Here is a 17,441-nt window from a genome sequence, read left to right on the forward strand (position 1 = left end):
CCATCCCTTCTCATAGAACTTTTTTTGTCGTTACTTGCGTTTCTCCTGCCGTTTGGTGGAATCGGTCGGCTACTGAAGTTCTCAGCGCTGGGCTCGCCTTCCTGCTGTTCTCTTTCTCTGTCTGTCTGTCTGTCTCTGTGCACCCTTGCTTGCGTGCCTCTTCTTCCTCCATCTGCGAGCGTGTGGGTGTCGTGCCTTGCTGAGGTCCTTCCCTGAACGTGCAACCATCGCTGCCACCCCCCTTTTCTTTTTCGTTCTATGCCTTTGTGTTGAGCCGACTCTGCGTGCTCTTCCTCTCTGCCGCTTGCAAAATACAGCAAACGTAAAAAAGGCTTCCGGATGTTTCGGGTCACCAACGTTGCCGAGGATCGGGACCTGACGCCGTGCAGCACTGCAGCCCCCGTGGTCGACGAGGATGAAGAGCATGGAGGAGCCGCTATTAGCATCGAGGACATTTTCGAGTCCCACGATAGCGCCGACACGCGCTACGTTGGAGTAGCCAACAAGCGGGCTTTCTCGGCACTCCACGTCGCTTTCCCCGTCACGTACTCACCCTCTCAACACGGTGGCCAGATGCTTTCGCCATCCTTGTGCCCGCGCGACACGCTGGCCACACCCGCGTCGCGGTCGATTGCTGCGGCATCCTCGACGACAACAACGGCGACCCTCTCGCAGCAGCTCACGCCGGTTCACCGTCCCTCTCTCGGTCGATCGCCCCAGCAGCACACACCGCACCATCACAGTACGTCTTACGACCACGACCGCTACCAGCGCTTCCTCACAAATGCGCTGCTGAGCGAATCAGAGGCGGGTCGTCCGTCGAGCGTGCTGTCGTTTCCCATGCGGACGCCAACACGGGTGAATCGGGCAAGTCGGCGAGAAACGCCGGATGCATGCGTCATGGCGGCAGCAGCGCAGCGCCGCACCGGCCTCTCGGACCACGCCGCTGTGCCGCACAATCCTGCCCATGAAGAAGCACAATCTACGGCTTCTGTTTTGCACAGCTCCGCAGTCTCAGAAGGATGGGCCACCGAGCTGATGAGTGAGGGCGCGCGATCTGCAGTCGTGCAGTCTGAGGAGAAGGGCCGCCGGAGAGATGGCACCTCAGCCGATGCGTATCTCTGGCAGCCAACGAAGCAGGCACCACGCAATCTTTCACGCGTGAACGATGCTGCGGGGCCCGAGGGCACATTGTATAGCGAGGCACAACTCCCAAGCGCCGGGGCGCCATTTGCGTACTTTCAGCGGGCACCACCGGTGTGGTCGCGGTCAGCACAGACATCACTGCGCCTCCCGTCGACGCGCGACGAGGACAACTCGCCGCGCGAGACTGACGCCGCTTGTGGCACCGTCATTCTTGGCTTCGCGGCCGCCGACGAAGGCGACGAGTTGGGCACCCTGCGCGCAGTGCAGCGAACACAGTGCACAGGCGCCGGCGTCGATGTCGCAGCAGCCTCGGCTTGTCCGAACACGCCGTGCTCGACGCACGGTGACCCTGCTGCGACCATGGGCGCTGCTGATGCATCATTCTTTACCCCGCGCCACTCCCCAGGCGCATTATCGGCAGCAGGGGAGCTGGGCCGCCCCGACGGCGTTACCACGCCGCTACGGCTGCCCAGCAGCACCGCGCAGCACGTGAGTTCTGACCCGCCTCTGCCATTAGTGTCGGCGCGTCGCTCGCTGACGCTCCCCATCCTTCGCTACATCAGCGAGGACGACACCGACGACGAGGAGGGGGAAAAGGCCCCTGCACCGTTTCTCAGCACACCCGTCGGTCGCGTCATTGAGGCGAGTTGCGCCACCCCGGTGGCGTCGTCCGCAGCGGGCTCTCCGACTCTAGCGTGGTCATCGTCGTCGGGGCTCGGGCGGACGCGAGTGGCTAACGGTGCCGCCTCCGTGCGGTCTCACGCCGTCCACCGCCGCAGCCCTGCTCGTTCGGTTCTTTCCTCCTTGGCCACGTCGCGTCAGCTCACGACGCCGCAGTGCCTGTACACACCCGTGCGCCACACGGATAATTCAATCCGCGGCGCGTCCGCCACCGGCCCGTCTGCGGCTGCGTCGGGTGATGCCCTCATGACCTCCTCGTCTATCCGTGGACGCGCCGTCTCGCCCGCGGAGACGATGCTATCCACGACGCTTTCGACGGCGCGTCATCGCGGTGGGAGTCGCCGTCATCGCGACGGCACAGGTGTTCAGAACTCACGCACCCACAGTCAGCCGCAGCAGCCTCAGCGTTACAGTCGCAACACATTCCGCTTCATTCGCGCGCTGACCGCCGGAGACGTGTCGACGGATACGCGACACCGTCCGCTCTATTGGGGCTGCTTCGGCATACTGGTGACGCAGCCGACGGAGGTGTGGTGTGTGGGCAAGACGCACCCGTTCCGGCTGTTTCCGCCTGAGCACGCGCCGCTGGCGTGGATGCCGCGCAACGGAGAGCTGGAGGTGACGACTGTAGCCACGACGGAGCGGCTGTCGCTCGCGCAGTTGGAGGCGGCCTCGATCGCATCCGGTACCCCCGAGGCGTCGCCGCCTGTCGTCGTCTACGCTGCCATCGGCTCGAGCGCAGGTGATGTCTTCGTGTACGGCTACAGCAAGTGCCCACCGACAGCTCCTGATGCCACGCCTGTGACTCTCGACACGGCGCAAGCGCATGCGCACAGCACGCATACAGTTCGACTAACGCAGCAAGGTATCCTGCGGCGTGCGGATCGCGTCGGTGGTAGCGATGGGGTCTCAGAGGCAAAGACATGTGCTGCTACGGCCCACGGATCGCCTACTATGCAAGACAGCACAGTCTCCGTCGTCCGTGTGATGGATCACTGGCTGTACGTTGGAGATCAGTCCGGCCACGTGTCCCGCTACGACCTGCGCCATACAAACTTTCTATGTGCTGTTTCTACCGACACCGCGTCTTCCTCGGCACCTACGGCCACCGCGGCGGAGCCACAGGACATCAGGGAGGCAAGGCCCCGTCGTGAGCCAAGCGCACGCTCAGACCCTACCATGGCACCTCTTCCAGCCAGACTGAACCCTTGCATGCCTGTGCATCACTTTGGGCGACCTCTTCTACTCGCCAGCGCTTCCCCGACAACGAGGTCGTCGACGCCGTCTCAGGCGGCCCCTGCGGTCTCCACGCCGGCGCCGAAGTTCCACTACGCGGTGAACGTTGGGGAGCCTGTATATCATCTCGAAGTGACGAGCAGCCAAAGCTACCTCGCTGTGGGAACGCAGACGCGGCTGCTGGTCTACCGCACCGCACAAATACCTCGCATATCGGACACGTCGTCATCGTCGTCGCCGTCGCCGCCGCTGCCGTTCCACGCCCCCTTCATCGGCATATCGGCAGGCAGCCCGTCTCGCGAGGGCAGCAGTGGCAACGTCAAGGCTGTGCGTGAACACGGCGACGGCGCTACCCCTCTGGTTGTCGTGAGTGACGCAGCACAGCCCGTACGCTGCTTTGCGTGGATGTTCTGTGACTATGAATCGCTGATGCAGTCGCTGCATGCTCGGCCGCCGGTAGAGAAGCAAGTCTTCTTCTCGGACACCGACGACGACGACTCGGAGGCTTTTTCTCCTGTTCCTCTCACCAGCGATGACGAGATCGGCATCGGGAACGCCTCATCGAAGTTCATGACCCTGGGCAGTGCCTGTCGCCGCCACACGCCAACTCCAAGCCTCGTGTTTGCCACGGCGTGGCAGGAGCCGACAGAGGTGGCAGAGGGTCAGAGCCCACAATTGCCGGTGCCACGGATCAAGACGGACATTCGCGTGTTCCGTGTCGTGGCGCAGACGACCGTGACCTCCTGCACCCTCGACTACCCTGTTCACATGTTGGCGGTCCTGCCTGGAACCACGCAGATCATTGTCGGCACCGGGGGCGCTGTGGAGCTAGGACGCCCGGCTTCGCCTGGTGCATCGTCGCCCGCTGGCCATCCTCGCCCGGCTTCTCCGCAAGTTCCAGCGGATGCCCTCACAGGGCTGCAGTTGAGCAGCCCCTTTACGTCCCCGGTGTTGCGCTCTGCCTCTGCGACGACGGCGACGGCGGCGGCGGCTACGTCTGTATCTCCACTCGGCGGGTTTCGCTCCCCGGCTATCGTGGGGCGTCGCCCTTCGCTGGCAGTCGCAGCGGCGGAGGCTCTCTGGAATCGTCCGTATACTGTTCGCCACACTGCCCGCAGCGTCCACCCGACCGACTCAGGCGCCGCGCATCAGCAGCAGCAGCAACATCGGGCACGCGCGAGCGAGGAGAAAAACGGCTATTTATTCCTTCTCGAGGTGTGCCCTGCCGACAGCCTTGCAGTAGGGAGTGGAGCAGGCGACGACTGCCGTGTGTGCCTGCGTGTGCGAGGCGAGGTGGGCGTCGGCGAAGGCGAGAGTGCTGTTTGCGGGGCTATGAACCCGCTCCAGGATCACGTCTCTGTCCTCATACGCCCTACAGAGAGTGACCCGCGCATTGTCGAGTCGCCGCCGCGCGAAGGATCACGGGCGAAGGTGAAGGTGTGGAGGATATCCAGAGATGTGCAGTCGGCTTGCATCATATCGACCCCAGGTGGGCTGCTGTTTCCGTCTGAGTCGCAGCAGCAGATGGAGTGCCTCCGTTGAAAGGTGAGCAGGCACCCAAGCTCCCACCAAATGTTTTGGTGTGTCTTTTTCGGTGTGTTCTGGGCGTCGATGCCGACGCGCTGTCACTGTTTAGGGAGGAGGGAGGGTTGTCGGGCAGGGATTGTGATCCCTCTCCGTGTCTCCTATGCCACTATTGCCATAGAAGTGCTCTGCAATGTTTCGGTTCTCTCTCGGAATGTTTTGAGCTTCATAGAGTATACGTTACGGTCGTGTGTGACTGTGTCTACCTGCTCTTCGGCCGTTTTCTTTTTTTTTTTGTTCTTTGCTCTCCCGCTTTCACTCATTTCTACGACATGTACAGAATATATATGTGTGCGTGCGCGCGTGTGGGCGTGTACGTGTGCGTGATGAACGCGTCTTTTCATGGAGAGATCAACGTCTTTCTTTTCGTGTTGTTCTTCATTTCACGAAAAACAAAAAGATGATGGTAGAAGCGTAGCAAAAAAAAAACAAAGGGGATCTGGAAGATGACGAGCGGCCAAGGCTGCTGCCCACTCTTTTCCCGCCTTCCGTCCCCTCGTGTGTGCGTTCGTTTTGTTGCACTGCCTCTCTCTCTCTCGCCGTTTCTTGCCTGCTTCATTTTTATGTTTATTATTTTATTTTAGTTTCTTCATCTCTGTTTGCTGGTTGGACTTTGTCTCCCTTCCGCCGCCGCACGGATTTCGTTGTCGGCGCTGAAAGCCCCCCTTCCCTCTTTCTCTGTTGTCTTGGGCCTGCTTCATTTTCGCACACGGATCCAAGCGTATGCCATTTTGTTTTCATGTAGATATGTGCGCTTGCATACTCCCTGCCTTTTCGTCTGAAGGTGCGCGCGCTCCTTTGCCGACACCGTCGTGTACTTGCTCGCTTTCCCGCCCCTTGCTCTTGCTTCGTTGTTTATCCTCCCCTTTTTGCTGCTTGCTGTTGTTCGTTTTCGGAGCGCATACTACGTGTACACCACCACCGTCGTCGTCGTCTCTCTCGCGCGCGTGCGTAGCGCACGCTGGAGTCAAAAAAGAAAATAACAGGAAAAGGGAAAGGGAGACGTGTATGCGTGCCCGCACAACGCAGCACTCTTGTGTGGCTCTGCCTCCTTTTTGTTTGCGCCGTCGTGTGGCTCTCACGCTGCTGCTTCTGTTTTTCTTAGCCTTTTTCTGCTTATCGGGTTCAGGCCTGGCTCGTACGTGCATCCGGTCCGTGCTGTGTGTGTGTGTGTGGTCGTCATAGAAACTGGTGCCTGCGCGTCTCCCTCTTGTGTGTCGCATTGAACTCCTTCTTTTTTTTTTGTCTGGCCCTGACCGTGTCCTTGCGTGCGCGCGCGTATCTTGCCTGTGCCGCTCTTCTTTGCGCAGAGGCCATTGAGTGGCTGCAGAGAGTTGGCGGTGGTGCCTTGACCTTCATTATGATGCCCGCGTGCTTTGCTTGCGTCCGTACGCATGCGCCTCAACACTTTACGCTGCACTGCACTCCTGCCTGCCTGCCTGCCTGCATGCATGCGTGCATGGGCTTGGCACCGCTGGTGCCTCTGCGCATCTCACCGTCTCTCTGTGCTGACGTCCACCGTTCTGCCTGTCTTCCGCAGCATCGCAGCCATCTGGCACGCTTTATGTTCTTCTAGCGCCGGGAGAAGAAGTTCAACACGCTCTGGTCAGTCGGATCGAATCGCCTCCGTGGGCTTGCCACCGAAAAGGATCGTCGTTGGTTTGCGTGCGCCCGCACTGCGATCGCCTAGCTACAGCGCCCGTGTCTTTCCTTTTTTTTTTGTGCACTGTGTGGTACCTGCGCTTAGCATGGCCTTCGGCGAAGTTGCTAAGCGCGTCTGTCCGTGTTTGCGGCAGCATCACCTTTGCTTCTTCCGGCGCCGCCCTCGCCTTCCCATCGTTGCTGTTGAAGCAGAGAGTGCACGCCGGAGCCGCGGAACGAAAAGATGAGGAGAGAACCGAACTTTTGTCCTGCAATGCCTCGCCAGCGGAGGCACCGCCGCGCTAAAATGTCCCGGCTCCTTGATTCTATTGTCCATGCCGATGTCTCCCCCTTTTTCGGTTGATGTGCCATCTGCGTTTTTCTCTTGCGTGCTGCGTGCAATCCAATAAAGACGAAAAAAAGAAAATGAGAACGAACGCAACATACGCCTACGCCTATCTTGCCTCGTGTTCTCTGTCTTCATGTGCTTCCTTTTGCCTCACGGCCCTCTCCCTCTCCCTCTTCCATGCACCCATCGTCTTCTCTTATTCGCGTTCAGTGGCGCGTGCGCTGTAGAAATTTAGTAACCGTGCGGCGCCATTCATATCGATGCACGCAATGCCGGCAATAACGAAACAGCAGCAACCGAACAGAGAAGCGAGAAGGGGAGCAGACGCGAACACGCTGAAGTGATTGCTTTTTTTTCCCTCTCCTCCCTCTCTGCGTCGCCTTCCTCCGTCTTCACGCGATTATACACCGCGGATTATTCTTTGCCCACCTTTGTGCTTGGTTCTTGCGGAGTGGCGAGCGGCAGCACAACAGCGGAAAAACAACAACAAAGACCTTTTTTTTTTTCATAGTTTTGTGCGTGTCACGCCCCAACTCCCTCCCGCTTTCCGTGTCCTACCCTCATATCCGCAAATCATGTGAGCGAAACAGGCGTGTATGCATGCGTGCGCAGGTGTGTGCTTTGCGGCTGGTGGCGACACTTCCGTGGAAAGGGGGAGACGGCCGGCGCACTCACGCTCTCCATCACCGTCCCCCTCCCCCATTGCCTTCGATTTCTCGCTCAAAGGATGAGGAGGAACACATGCCAACGGCAATGAAATGGGGTAGAAGCGCAGTTTTGTGTTTCCGTTTTCGATGTTGGGGTCTCTGTTGTACACGTGCATGGATGCGCCTGTGCATGTGTGGAGACATGCTGTGTGCGATGCACGAGGTGGTGGATGATGCGAGCAGAGCTCAAGGAAAAGCACAGCAAGCCCGATGCGGCGCGAAGCCTGGGGATGCTCTTCTTTCCAGTATCTCGCCGTCGCCGTTTGTATGTCTCTCTCTCTCTATATGTTTTTGTGTGCATCCGCCATGCAAACCTCGACATGGATGGACACATCTCACTTGCGTTCTTTTTTTTTGTGGGCTGTACGTGCTCTCCTCGTTTTTTTTTTGCCTTTTTTTTCGTTGTACCCTTTCCATTGGCATCGCTGGCTGCTTCCGTTTTTTTTTTCGGTTAAGATTCCATGCTCATTTTTTCGTGATTCGGGGTCTGCTCGCCCATGCTTTTACCAGCCGCACATGTGGCATATACATCTCTATGTTTTGTCGCGTTGTTTTATTTAGGTTCTGGGCGCTGCCTCACCTTCCTCTTCTCCCTCCCCCCACGCACACTCGGCCTGCTTTTTGTTTTGCTCTGCCGTCCTTATTTACTCTGTCCATGTGACAGTTCTATGGTGATTCCCTCTCTCCTTCTCTTGTGAGCACCGATGCTTTTCTTTTTTTTTTCAGTTGCGTATGTTTATTGTCTCTATGCCAGCGATCCTGATGGTGCCGTCCACCTCACCGAGGTATCTGGGTCTCGTACCCCACTCTGGGTGTCGGAGGACACGTTCGGGCCGGCACTGTGCGGAATGCAGCGTTGCAGGACGATAAAAAGGAACAATCCCTCTCTCTCCGTGTTTCGTGCGCACACTTATACACTCGGATGCACTCACACATGTCTGTACTTGTACTTCTCCCACAGCCCCTAACGACGCATGCACCTCTTGCCCCTCTTCCCCTGTTCCGTCTGCGTCCACGACCATCCCTCTTTCTCTCTCTGTTTAGTTGTGTGAGGGCGTTTCTCGTCTATCATATTTCAAGTGGTGTGTCTCCACCGCCACGGCCTCTGCCTCTCGTAGAAGCATCCGCCAAGCATCCAAAACGAAGCGCAGGGCAAGGGAAAAACAACAACTGCCCTCCCTCTCCCTCTTTTTTTTTGTGTGTGTTGCATCCACTTCCCGCTGTCCTGCCATCCGTTGTCGTGATAATCGCTCGCTCTTTCTCTGTGTTCGACGCTGACTCTTCTCCGTTTTCTTTCGTTTTTCCGTCTTCCTATCCGCCTTTGAAGGCCATCAGCGCAGCGCAAACTACCGCGATGGTGCAGCGCGTCGCTTGAGCAACGCAAGAAAGAAGCAACTAAGAGGAGAGCGCTACACACACACACACACACACAAACACCTAAACCCAGGGAGACGCAATAGCATTGCTCCACTCTTCTGACCTCTCTGTCTCTGATGTTGTTCACATGACGAGTGCTATCGGTTTCTCGCTTTCCGTCTTCATGCTCGTGCGTGCATCTCTCACTGCGTGCTGTTGTGAGACGTCGGTTTTGTGATGATGATCCTCATCTTCCCTGGCTGAGGTATTCTCTTCGGCAACGCTCTTTTTCTTTGGTCGTTTTCTGTGCGGCGCGAATTCGCTTTTTCCTTTTCCGTTCTTTCACCTTCGTTCTGCTCTCGTTCTTTCATTGCCTTCACGCATGCCTCGTTCTCTTGGCGTGCAGACCTCAGAGAGTGAAAGGAGGGAGGGGGGTAGAGGGGGCGTGAGAGGCAACGACCACCTACACACACACCAACAGCCGCCTCTCCTCTTCATTCCTCCGTCCGCGTTTTCGCCCATCCACGTGCATTTTGTGTCTCTCTGCTTATGGGCACGTGCTGGACTCCAGGAGGCCTCAGCTGTCTCACGAGTCTCCCTCTCCCCTCCCGTCCTCTCTCTCCCCCTCTCCATCCCTCTCTAACGACATTTATGCTCACTGTGTTTCATTGTGCTATGGCCGCCTTTTTTTATAAATATCTCCCTCTCTTCCTCTCCGCCGCATCCAAGAAGGAGCAGGACCAGTGCATTGACGAAACAACGCGCACCCGAAGGCACAGAAAAAGGAATGGCGCCGTGTCGCCCCCGATCACGGACCCAAGCGGGCGGGGGCGTACCGTTCCTGTCGCTCAAGAGCCTTCGCAAGAAGAGCAAGGAGCGATGCAGGCAAGGTAGCAAGGCCCCAGGTGAAGGCGGACGGGGTTGTGTCGAGTTGTTGAGGGATGCTTGTCACCAGACACGCGCACGTGGAGGGGGGAATGACGGGCTAGGCGCGCTTGCTTATCTCCTGTTGCTGCCGGCTCTTCGCAGCTTCGTTGCCCATCATCTCTAAGAAAACGGCGACAGCGGTGGGTGTACAGGTGTCTGCAGCTGCGCATGCCCTTCCAACCTTTATACTGCAAAAGCGCGGCACTAGTCAAGGATTGCCTAGGTGGTAATCATTACCTACCTTCCCACACCTGCGCTGCCTCTATCTCGTGCTTCACACGCTCTCTTTATCTTCCCAACCTTTTATTTGCGGGCGATATCCCTCTCTACTCTCAACCACGCACCGACCTCATTGTGCACGCCTTCTGCGCATTTTGAGTTTTGAATCACCCTGGGACCGAAATGCTGCCCAGCTGCCCTTTTCATCCTCAACCGCCACACGCAGGCACTCGCAGGCTCGCTAACATCACCCAACACGACCTCGTAACGGAGACAGCATGCAAATGCTCATGGCTTGATACCTCCGCAGCAGGTAATCATGGCTACTCCATCCACTGCCGCCATCGCTGGTGGTGCCGCCGCCACAAGGCATCACAACCGCCTTGATGGCGACAACAGGGGCTGCGGAAGAGGCTTTCCGCGTGTGGTGCCATACACTCGCACCACCGCGTTTCTTTTTGCACCCACAGCAGCGACTGCGCCGTCTTCGCTGTTGCCGCCGCGGCGACCTGTGTTGGCTGACCAGTGCTCACGTCGTCGGGCCGTGCCATCCGACTATTTTGTAGGCGGTGCTGCCGCAGTTCTTTCGCCATCGACGCCGCCACCATTGCCACCTCGTGCAGCTCCGTCAGCACGCCATCCCTCCTCTCACCCGGTCGAGCCTTTTTTCATTCGGACTTCAGCAAGGACTGGGCACGATTCAGAAGCCATCACAGCGGCGTGGCAGTCATCACACCCAGGCCACCGGCCCTGCGAGGGTGCCCGCCACGATAACACGCGGCCGCACACTTGCCACGGAACACACAGCCATCGTCCTCGTGTTCACGACGGGCGACCAGCAGAGGCATCCTTCTCCCGCTCAAGCGGCTCAATCCAGGCTGAAGCGTACAAGCATGCGCCAGTAACTCACACGGGCGCTTGCCGGGCTTGCGCGGCAAACGTGCCGTCGTCCTCGTCGCCATGCCGTTCAGTCGCCGGGGTGCCTTGGGAGGTGCATCAGCACAGTGACGTCTCTGACGCCGTGGCAACGGCAAGGATGCGAACACGACCCATTAACGTCATGGGCAGAGACGCTCTGGTGGTATCGGGCTCTCTTCGCACGAGGGGCGGTGATGCGCATGATCGGGTGCGTGATGCCCGACCAGACTGTGCATCTGTTGCAGCGTCTTCTCCTGCGCCGCCCCCCTGTGCCGATTTAGGCAATGCGCAGCCCTGCAGCTGTCAAAGAGCTGGTTGCCCATCAACCACTGCACGCGAGCAGCTGCAGCAGCTACAGCCATCAGGGCAGCGAGGGCGACAGCCTGTGCCTCGTAGTGCAGCTGAAAGTGAGGCGATCGCTATGCGCACCCGCCGCTGTTCACAATCGCGGAGCTCACAGCATGGGGAAAGCGAGAACACCTTTCGCGCTGCCACAAGGGAGGATGCAGCACCCGCCTCGACTGGCTTCAAGAGGAGGGATCCGGTATTCACAGTGCCGTCAACCAAGGCGCGCGTCAACGCTGCACTTCTCGTCGAGCCTTTCCATCGCCTCTCCGCTACAGCACGACAGGGGAAATCGGCGCTCAGACACGCATCGGTGACGTCGTCGCAAGTCCGGCAGCGGAAGTCGCCGTATGACGTGCCGCCTTCCACGAGAAATGCAGCCGTAATAACTCCTGTGTCGCCACGCAGCGGCTTGCCGCAAGAGGAGTCGGCGCACCGCCTCGGGGAGGCGGAGCCGCTGACCCCCGATGACGTCCTCGGCTGCGCTTCCACGGGTTCTTCTTCACACGCCGCCCATGCATCTGCCCACGATGGCGTAGCTGGGGCCGTAGCGGAGCGTGTCCACGGTGCTGAAATCGCCCATGGTGAGGGCCGGCCGGCCGCCTCGGTCGTATCATCTCCATCACAACACCTTTCGCGGACGAGCCCGCTGGCCCTCGCTGGCGCTGTGCCATCGCCGTCATCGCGTCAGGCATCCCCGTCGGCGGTGCGTGCGCGGCTGACGTACGCTAGCGCGCAGGATGACGGGTGCTTTGGTCGCCTCTCATCTCGCTTCTGCGCCGAGGAAGCGCAACAGCAGCAGTTGCTTCTCGTCGCGCAGCGCTGCCACCTCATTCAGCGGGAGGAGGCTGCTGCTCGCGAGTGGCTCGTGCTAGATGCGAGTGTGCAGCGGCACCACATTGTGTGCGGGGAGCGCGCTGCCTATAGGCTGGCCAAATCACAGCAGGACCATCGCCGCCTCCCAGATGCCTCCGCGTACAGCGTTGCCGGTGCGGACGCGTTTGGCAACGGTCTCGCGCGCGCGCGCTCAGCGGAGCGTTCTCCCTCTCCATTGCCCGAAGAGGCGCTCCAACTCGCGGCTACGCCACCATCCGGGCAGCGACGGCGGCGAATGCCCTCCGCGAGTTCGCGTTCCCTGTTATGCCGGGGCACATCTGTGCCAGCGAGCGCCCCTGATGAGGGCGACGGGGAGAACCAGCTGAGGAGCTTTTCACTGTCCACCTCGCTGCCTCGCCTTGCTGACCATCGAAATGAGGACAGTTCGCCTCACGACCAAGACGCACCCGCCAGTCTCGAGGAAGTGCACCGGCACGCCGCGGAAAAGAAGTCTAACTCTGGGGAAAAGGACGAGGCATTCGGCGACGCGGCCGAGGAAGCGCAAGAGGAACCTGGATTTTCTATGCGGCCCTCAGAGGTGAATCAGTGGACCACCTCGCCTCCACGGGCTCTGCCACCTTCGTCACCCAGCGAAGGACTCGAAGGCGAGCTGCTTGCCCGTATATGCGACCTCCACAACGAGGAAGAGGATCAGCGCTTCCTGCTCACAGGTGACTGCCCTCCCCCCGACGTGTTCCAACGCTGGGCGGACCGTTACTTTGAAGACAAGCGAGTATGTTTCTCTGCAGCGGCGCCCAGTGCTGGGCATTCTTCAGCGGTGAGGGCTGCTCTCAGCCCAGAGGCGACTGAGCGGTGCTGTTCGCGGTCCGATTCGCCCGCGATTGTGCCACCTACTTACGATGGAGCTGCATTCATTGCGCTTGCACCTAGCGGCAGCGCGCTCGCCCGCATTCCAGCTGCAGCTTCACATGATCCATCAAGAAGCCCGCTCCTTTCGGCGACGGCTGAGGGGGAGGCCAAGCAAGCGGACGAGGAATTCCTCAGGCGTGAGGGCGCTTCCGCCTCGTGGCATCGATTGTGCAGTGAGCACCGTCGTGCGTGGGCGATGGAGAACTTCCTCGGCACCGATGACACCTACGCGAACTATCAGGAGGGACGGAGCGCAGGGTCGGCACGATCACCACTTCCGTCTTCACGCGGCCAAAGTGAGTTCAACGCTAGTGGTCGGTGCGCGCCCGATCCGCGAATCTTCGGCGCGGGACGGAGTGCAGCTCCTCAAAGTGCCTTTTTACCGCCGTCGCACGCCGCATCATCCTCTTCGGCGCCGCGGCCGACCCGCATCGAAGGCGCCGCGGCGCGTGCGAAGAGTGACTTCTTGCAGCAGCCCCCAAAGCCGGCGACAACCGACTCTTCGCTGCTCCGCAAGATGGCGTGCCCGACGGAGAAGACATACTCGGCACCGCTGGGAAGCGAGAGGGAAGCGTGGCAGGCGCTGATGGACGCGTTCATTGACGGCCTCCTGCAGATCATGGGGTCTGAATAGCCGTTTCTCCTCTCCTTACCAGTGTCTCTGTTGCTGGTAGGCTCGCGACTCTCTTCTCGCTGCGGCCGCGAGGTGCGCGCCAAGCGCGCGACTGTCGCCTTCAGCGCTCTGGTTGCCCATCACGTAGAACACATGCCCATCTTAGACGCGCACTGCTCATCCTCCTCTCATTTTCTTTTTGCTTCCCCTTTTGCACGGCTACTAGATCTCCCCTCTCCTGTTTTCTCACTGCTGCCGTGTCACGTCCATGCGGGACGTGCGGCTACACTGGCGCACGTGTACGCGCTTCTCTCCGCCTTGCTTGTTTCGCACCTCTGTCTTTATTGCAGCACCACCTTTGAATCAGCACGAGGTTGGCCCGCCGATTGGACCGAAGCACCGAAAGGCATGCGGACGCACGGGCACACATCAAGTTCATAATTCAGCGCGCCTTCTGCTGATGGTACCCTTTCTTCCCCGCGCCGTTGGCTCTTTCGCAGGGAAACCAAGGCAGTTCGAGTTGACACCCTGAATGGGCAAGAGCTGTACAGCAGCAGCACCTGCTGTTCTCGATCTCCTTCTCGAGCGAAATGCCCACGCTCAGCCACGGTGTCTAGCGGATACGTGGACGAGGGAGTATGCGCGCGCTTTGCAGGCCGGATGGACGTGGGCTGCCGCACCCGCTGCTTACTTGGCGCGAACCCGTTCACGTCGAGTTGGCGCCATCGCGTTCCGCCCAAGCTCGAGCTCACTTGTTTCTCTATCGCCGACGTGACACCACACGCCCACAAAGCCTCCTCACATCTTTTCCTCGTCCTTCTTTTTGCCTCTACGGTCACCATCCATTGCAGGTGTGAGATCTTGCGCAGCTGAGAGGACAAACATCGGTAGCAGCGCCCCTCTTCCGGCACATACATGGATATACATGCACAGGTGCCTTCTCACATACAGCACACGACAGCACGCCGCTGCTTGCCTTCTTCCTTCCCCTCTACTCTAACGGGACGTGCACCCACCACCCACGGCCACAGCGGCCGTCGCACGCACCACCATCACCGATTCACAGATACGTCTGAGCACACTGTGACCCGAGCGAGCGTGTTCTGACTGGGAGCCCTTCTCTGCGCCTCCTCCCTCGCACGTGCAGCGTAGAAACGGCAAGCGTGCTCACGCCGGCACAGGGATACACAGCCACAGACGTGCTCCCCAACTACCTTTTATCCCTTTCCCCACTCGCGCATCACTCCCTTGGTTCACAGCTGCTCTTCTTCACAGACACGGTCGCCTTGCAGAAATTAAGGTTTGGCCTCTCAATTTTTTACGTTTACATTCTTGCGGAGGTTTTGTTTCGCCTGCCGCTATTTCAACTGTCTCCGCGCTTGCCTCCCTGTTTGTGTGCGCGCGTAGTAGCGATTCGGTGTTATCCTAGGACTTCTTCACGGGTGCCGGAAGAGCGGTATGTGTGCTGGTGGCCCCGTCACGGCCATGCTCGTGTCACGCGGTTTCTTGAGGTTGCGTGGCGTACAGCCCATGCGTCATCACTGCTCGCGACCCGCGCTGCATGGATCGGGTCTTCGGCGGCTCAGTCTCGGCTTAGGTGCGAGCCCCGTAGGGTCGACTGCGACGACACCGCGTCTCGCATGCCCTTGCGTGAGCACGCGTCGCCGTATGCACGCCTCATGCGGAAGTCTTGACGGAGCTGCCGGCCGGGGAAGGTCGATGGCTGTCGCTGATGCATTGATCTCCCGGTGGAGCCGGCGCAGCGGTGCATCTTTGGCATGGCCGTCCCATCTGCCGGGCGGCAGCGGCGGCGAGCCGGCTTCCTCTTTCACCGCCGAAGCCGTTGTGGGTGTGTTGCCCAGTGCCACGGATGCCGGTCGTCACGCGGTAGATGGACGGACCACTTCGTTGCAGCCCGTCTTCAACGCGTCTGCGGCGCCACCGTCCATCGAGGAACTGTTTGCCGAAGTGGACGAGGATGACACGGACACCTCCGCTGCTGTTACAGACTTCCTAGCCGAGGAGAAGGTGCCTGGGGAGCTGAAGGATGGCCGGCGACATGGCGCCGCTCTGCTTTCGCGGACAGACTCTTACACTTTCGTAGCTTCCGCCTCGCCGGAGGTGACGAGGTTCGACGACACCGGTAAGGCTGCTCGCTCACCTTGCACGCCTGCGAGTGCAACGGTGGAAGCGGCTCTTCTGGAGGCTCTGCTTCAAGAGCAACTCTCTCAGGACCTGAACGGCAGCGTAGATGACACGGCTGAGGAGGACTCAGACGGGCTAGATGAGGTGGCGCCAAGGGCAGCCGACGCACACGCGATCATCAACGCATCCTGTGCGCTCCCTCAGGGACAGTACCGTGCCCCTGACCTGCAGCGGGCCGCACATATGGAAACAGCAGGCGGTGACGCCGACGGCGAGGCGGACGTCAAGGCAGACTCCATCGAGGACGCTGTGGATGACGAAGAGTCTATGGAGTCTGTGCTGGAAGAGGAGGCGGAGCGCATGTATCGCGCTGCCTTGACAAACATGACGAATGGTGAGGACACCGCTGCCCAAGGTAAGGCAAGGCACGGACTATTCGGCGACTACACGTTCTTCTCGAAGGAGGCGGTGGCCTCCGCGGTAGAGACTCTGTCGACGAGTGAAAGCGCCGACGCTGCCGGTGCGACTTCAGCGTTTGCCTTCTCCGACGGCATAGCCGATGGCGCCTCAACGTCCGCCGTGGAGTTCGATGATGACGCGGCGCGGGAGGCGGAGATGGAGTCTGTGGGCGATGTCATGGCAACCTCAGGCGCTGCCGCCGTTGCAGCTGGGAAAGCGCAAAAGGGTTAGCGAGGAGGTGACAGGCGGTGGTGGCGTTGTGACAGGATAGAAGGCGCAAGGTAGAAGCGAGCTGTTAGCCCTTTATACACGTAGAGTGGGACGAGGCAAGGATGCACACTGTCAGCCGGCCGCGAATCGGCCAGCAGCGACGCTCTGCTCAGCCATTCCTTTGCTATCCACTTGGCTGCTCGCACCTACCCAAGCGACAGAGAGGTGAGGCGAGAATGCTGCTGCCTCCCGGCGCCACCGCTGCGTTTCAGATACACAGGTGGCTAAGCTCTTCATCGACAGCGCGCTTGTGCTGCTCTCGGTTTTTTTCTTCATCTCGTTTTCTTTTCCCCTGATGATGCCGGCCGCCTCACCGCGGTATCACACAGGGCCCAGCTTCCCTCTCCGACTCTTTGTGAGGAAGCCAAGTAGCCTCCACCGCCTGCTCTCGGGTACGGCCGGCGGCGTCTCGGTGCCGACGGAGAGGTTGGGGCGGGCGCCGTGCTGAAAAGAGACTTGTAGCCATGGTCAAGCTTGACCTAGCTCACGGCGGATCTTATCATGAGCTCAACGAGCATGCACACCCGCCAACGGTTGCTCTGCTTTTTGCCGCGTTGCGGTGATGCCGAGCGTGATCCACGGCCTTGCCTTTGCTCTATGGAGTGAAAGAACGGTTGACTGAGTGACACCGAACGGTGTTCGTAGGCCTGCCTCCTCGGCTAATGCTTGCTACATGTGCTCGGTGTAGCATGAGGAAATAGGCACGGTGACGGCGTGCGAAAAATGCTTTCTGTGCGCCGGCACATGCGTCTCCGCGGGGCCCCTTCCGCTTGACACACCGACTCCTGCCCAGGGGCGTGCGGGCTGAGGAGAGGGCGGAGTGCCCCTGCCGCCACAGACTCATGGCATCGCTCCACCTGTCGCTGCGCGTGCGGGCACGACTCCGCGACAGCGACACCGTGCTTAAGCAGACCCCGCCATGCCACAAGGCGAGCACGGTGCGCACGCGCTGTCAAGCAGAGCTGGCATGGCGCATCGCACCCAGGCAAGGCATCAAGAGGGGCGCAGAGCAGGATTGCCCCACGGGCAAGACGTGGAGCGATGCACACGAATCAGCTCCATAGTGCATGCGCGCGAAGCATGCAGCATCTCCTGCATC

The 17,441-nt window shown here is 59.8% G+C and overlaps 3 protein-coding genes across 3 annotated transcripts; all 3 read left to right on the forward strand.

Annotated features, from left to right (window-relative positions):
• Positions 1-339: 339 nt before the first annotated feature.
• LDBPK_332300 (hypothetical protein, conserved) lies at positions 340-4,605 on the forward strand (the record flags this gene model as incomplete). The annotated part of the gene is made up of 1 exon (XM_003864007.1): positions 340-4,605. One exon carries the CDS (start codon positions 340-342, stop codon positions 4,603-4,605), a length of 4,266 nt encoding a protein of 1,421 aa, XP_003864055.1.
• Positions 4,606-11,185: 6,580 nt separating this feature from the next.
• On the forward strand, positions 11,186-13,489 carry LDBPK_332310 (hypothetical protein, unknown function; the record flags this gene model as incomplete). The annotated part of the gene is made up of 1 exon (XM_003864008.1): positions 11,186-13,489. One exon carries the CDS (start codon positions 11,186-11,188, stop codon positions 13,487-13,489), a length of 2,304 nt encoding a protein of 767 aa, XP_003864056.1.
• A 1,647-nt stretch (positions 13,490-15,136) lies between these two features.
• On the forward strand, positions 15,137-16,303 carry LDBPK_332320 (hypothetical protein, unknown function; the record flags this gene model as incomplete). The annotated part of the gene is made up of 1 exon (XM_003864009.1): positions 15,137-16,303. The coding sequence occupies one exon, from the start codon at positions 15,137-15,139 to the stop codon at positions 16,301-16,303; it is 1,167 nt and encodes a 388-aa protein (XP_003864057.1).
• Positions 16,304-17,441: the final 1,138 nt, after the last annotated feature.

This window comes from Leishmania donovani, chromosome 33 (assembly GCF_000227135.1).
Source record: "Leishmania donovani BPK282A1 complete genome, chromosome 33".
Lineage (NCBI taxonomy): Eukaryota > Euglenozoa > Kinetoplastea > Trypanosomatida > Trypanosomatidae > Leishmania > Leishmania donovani.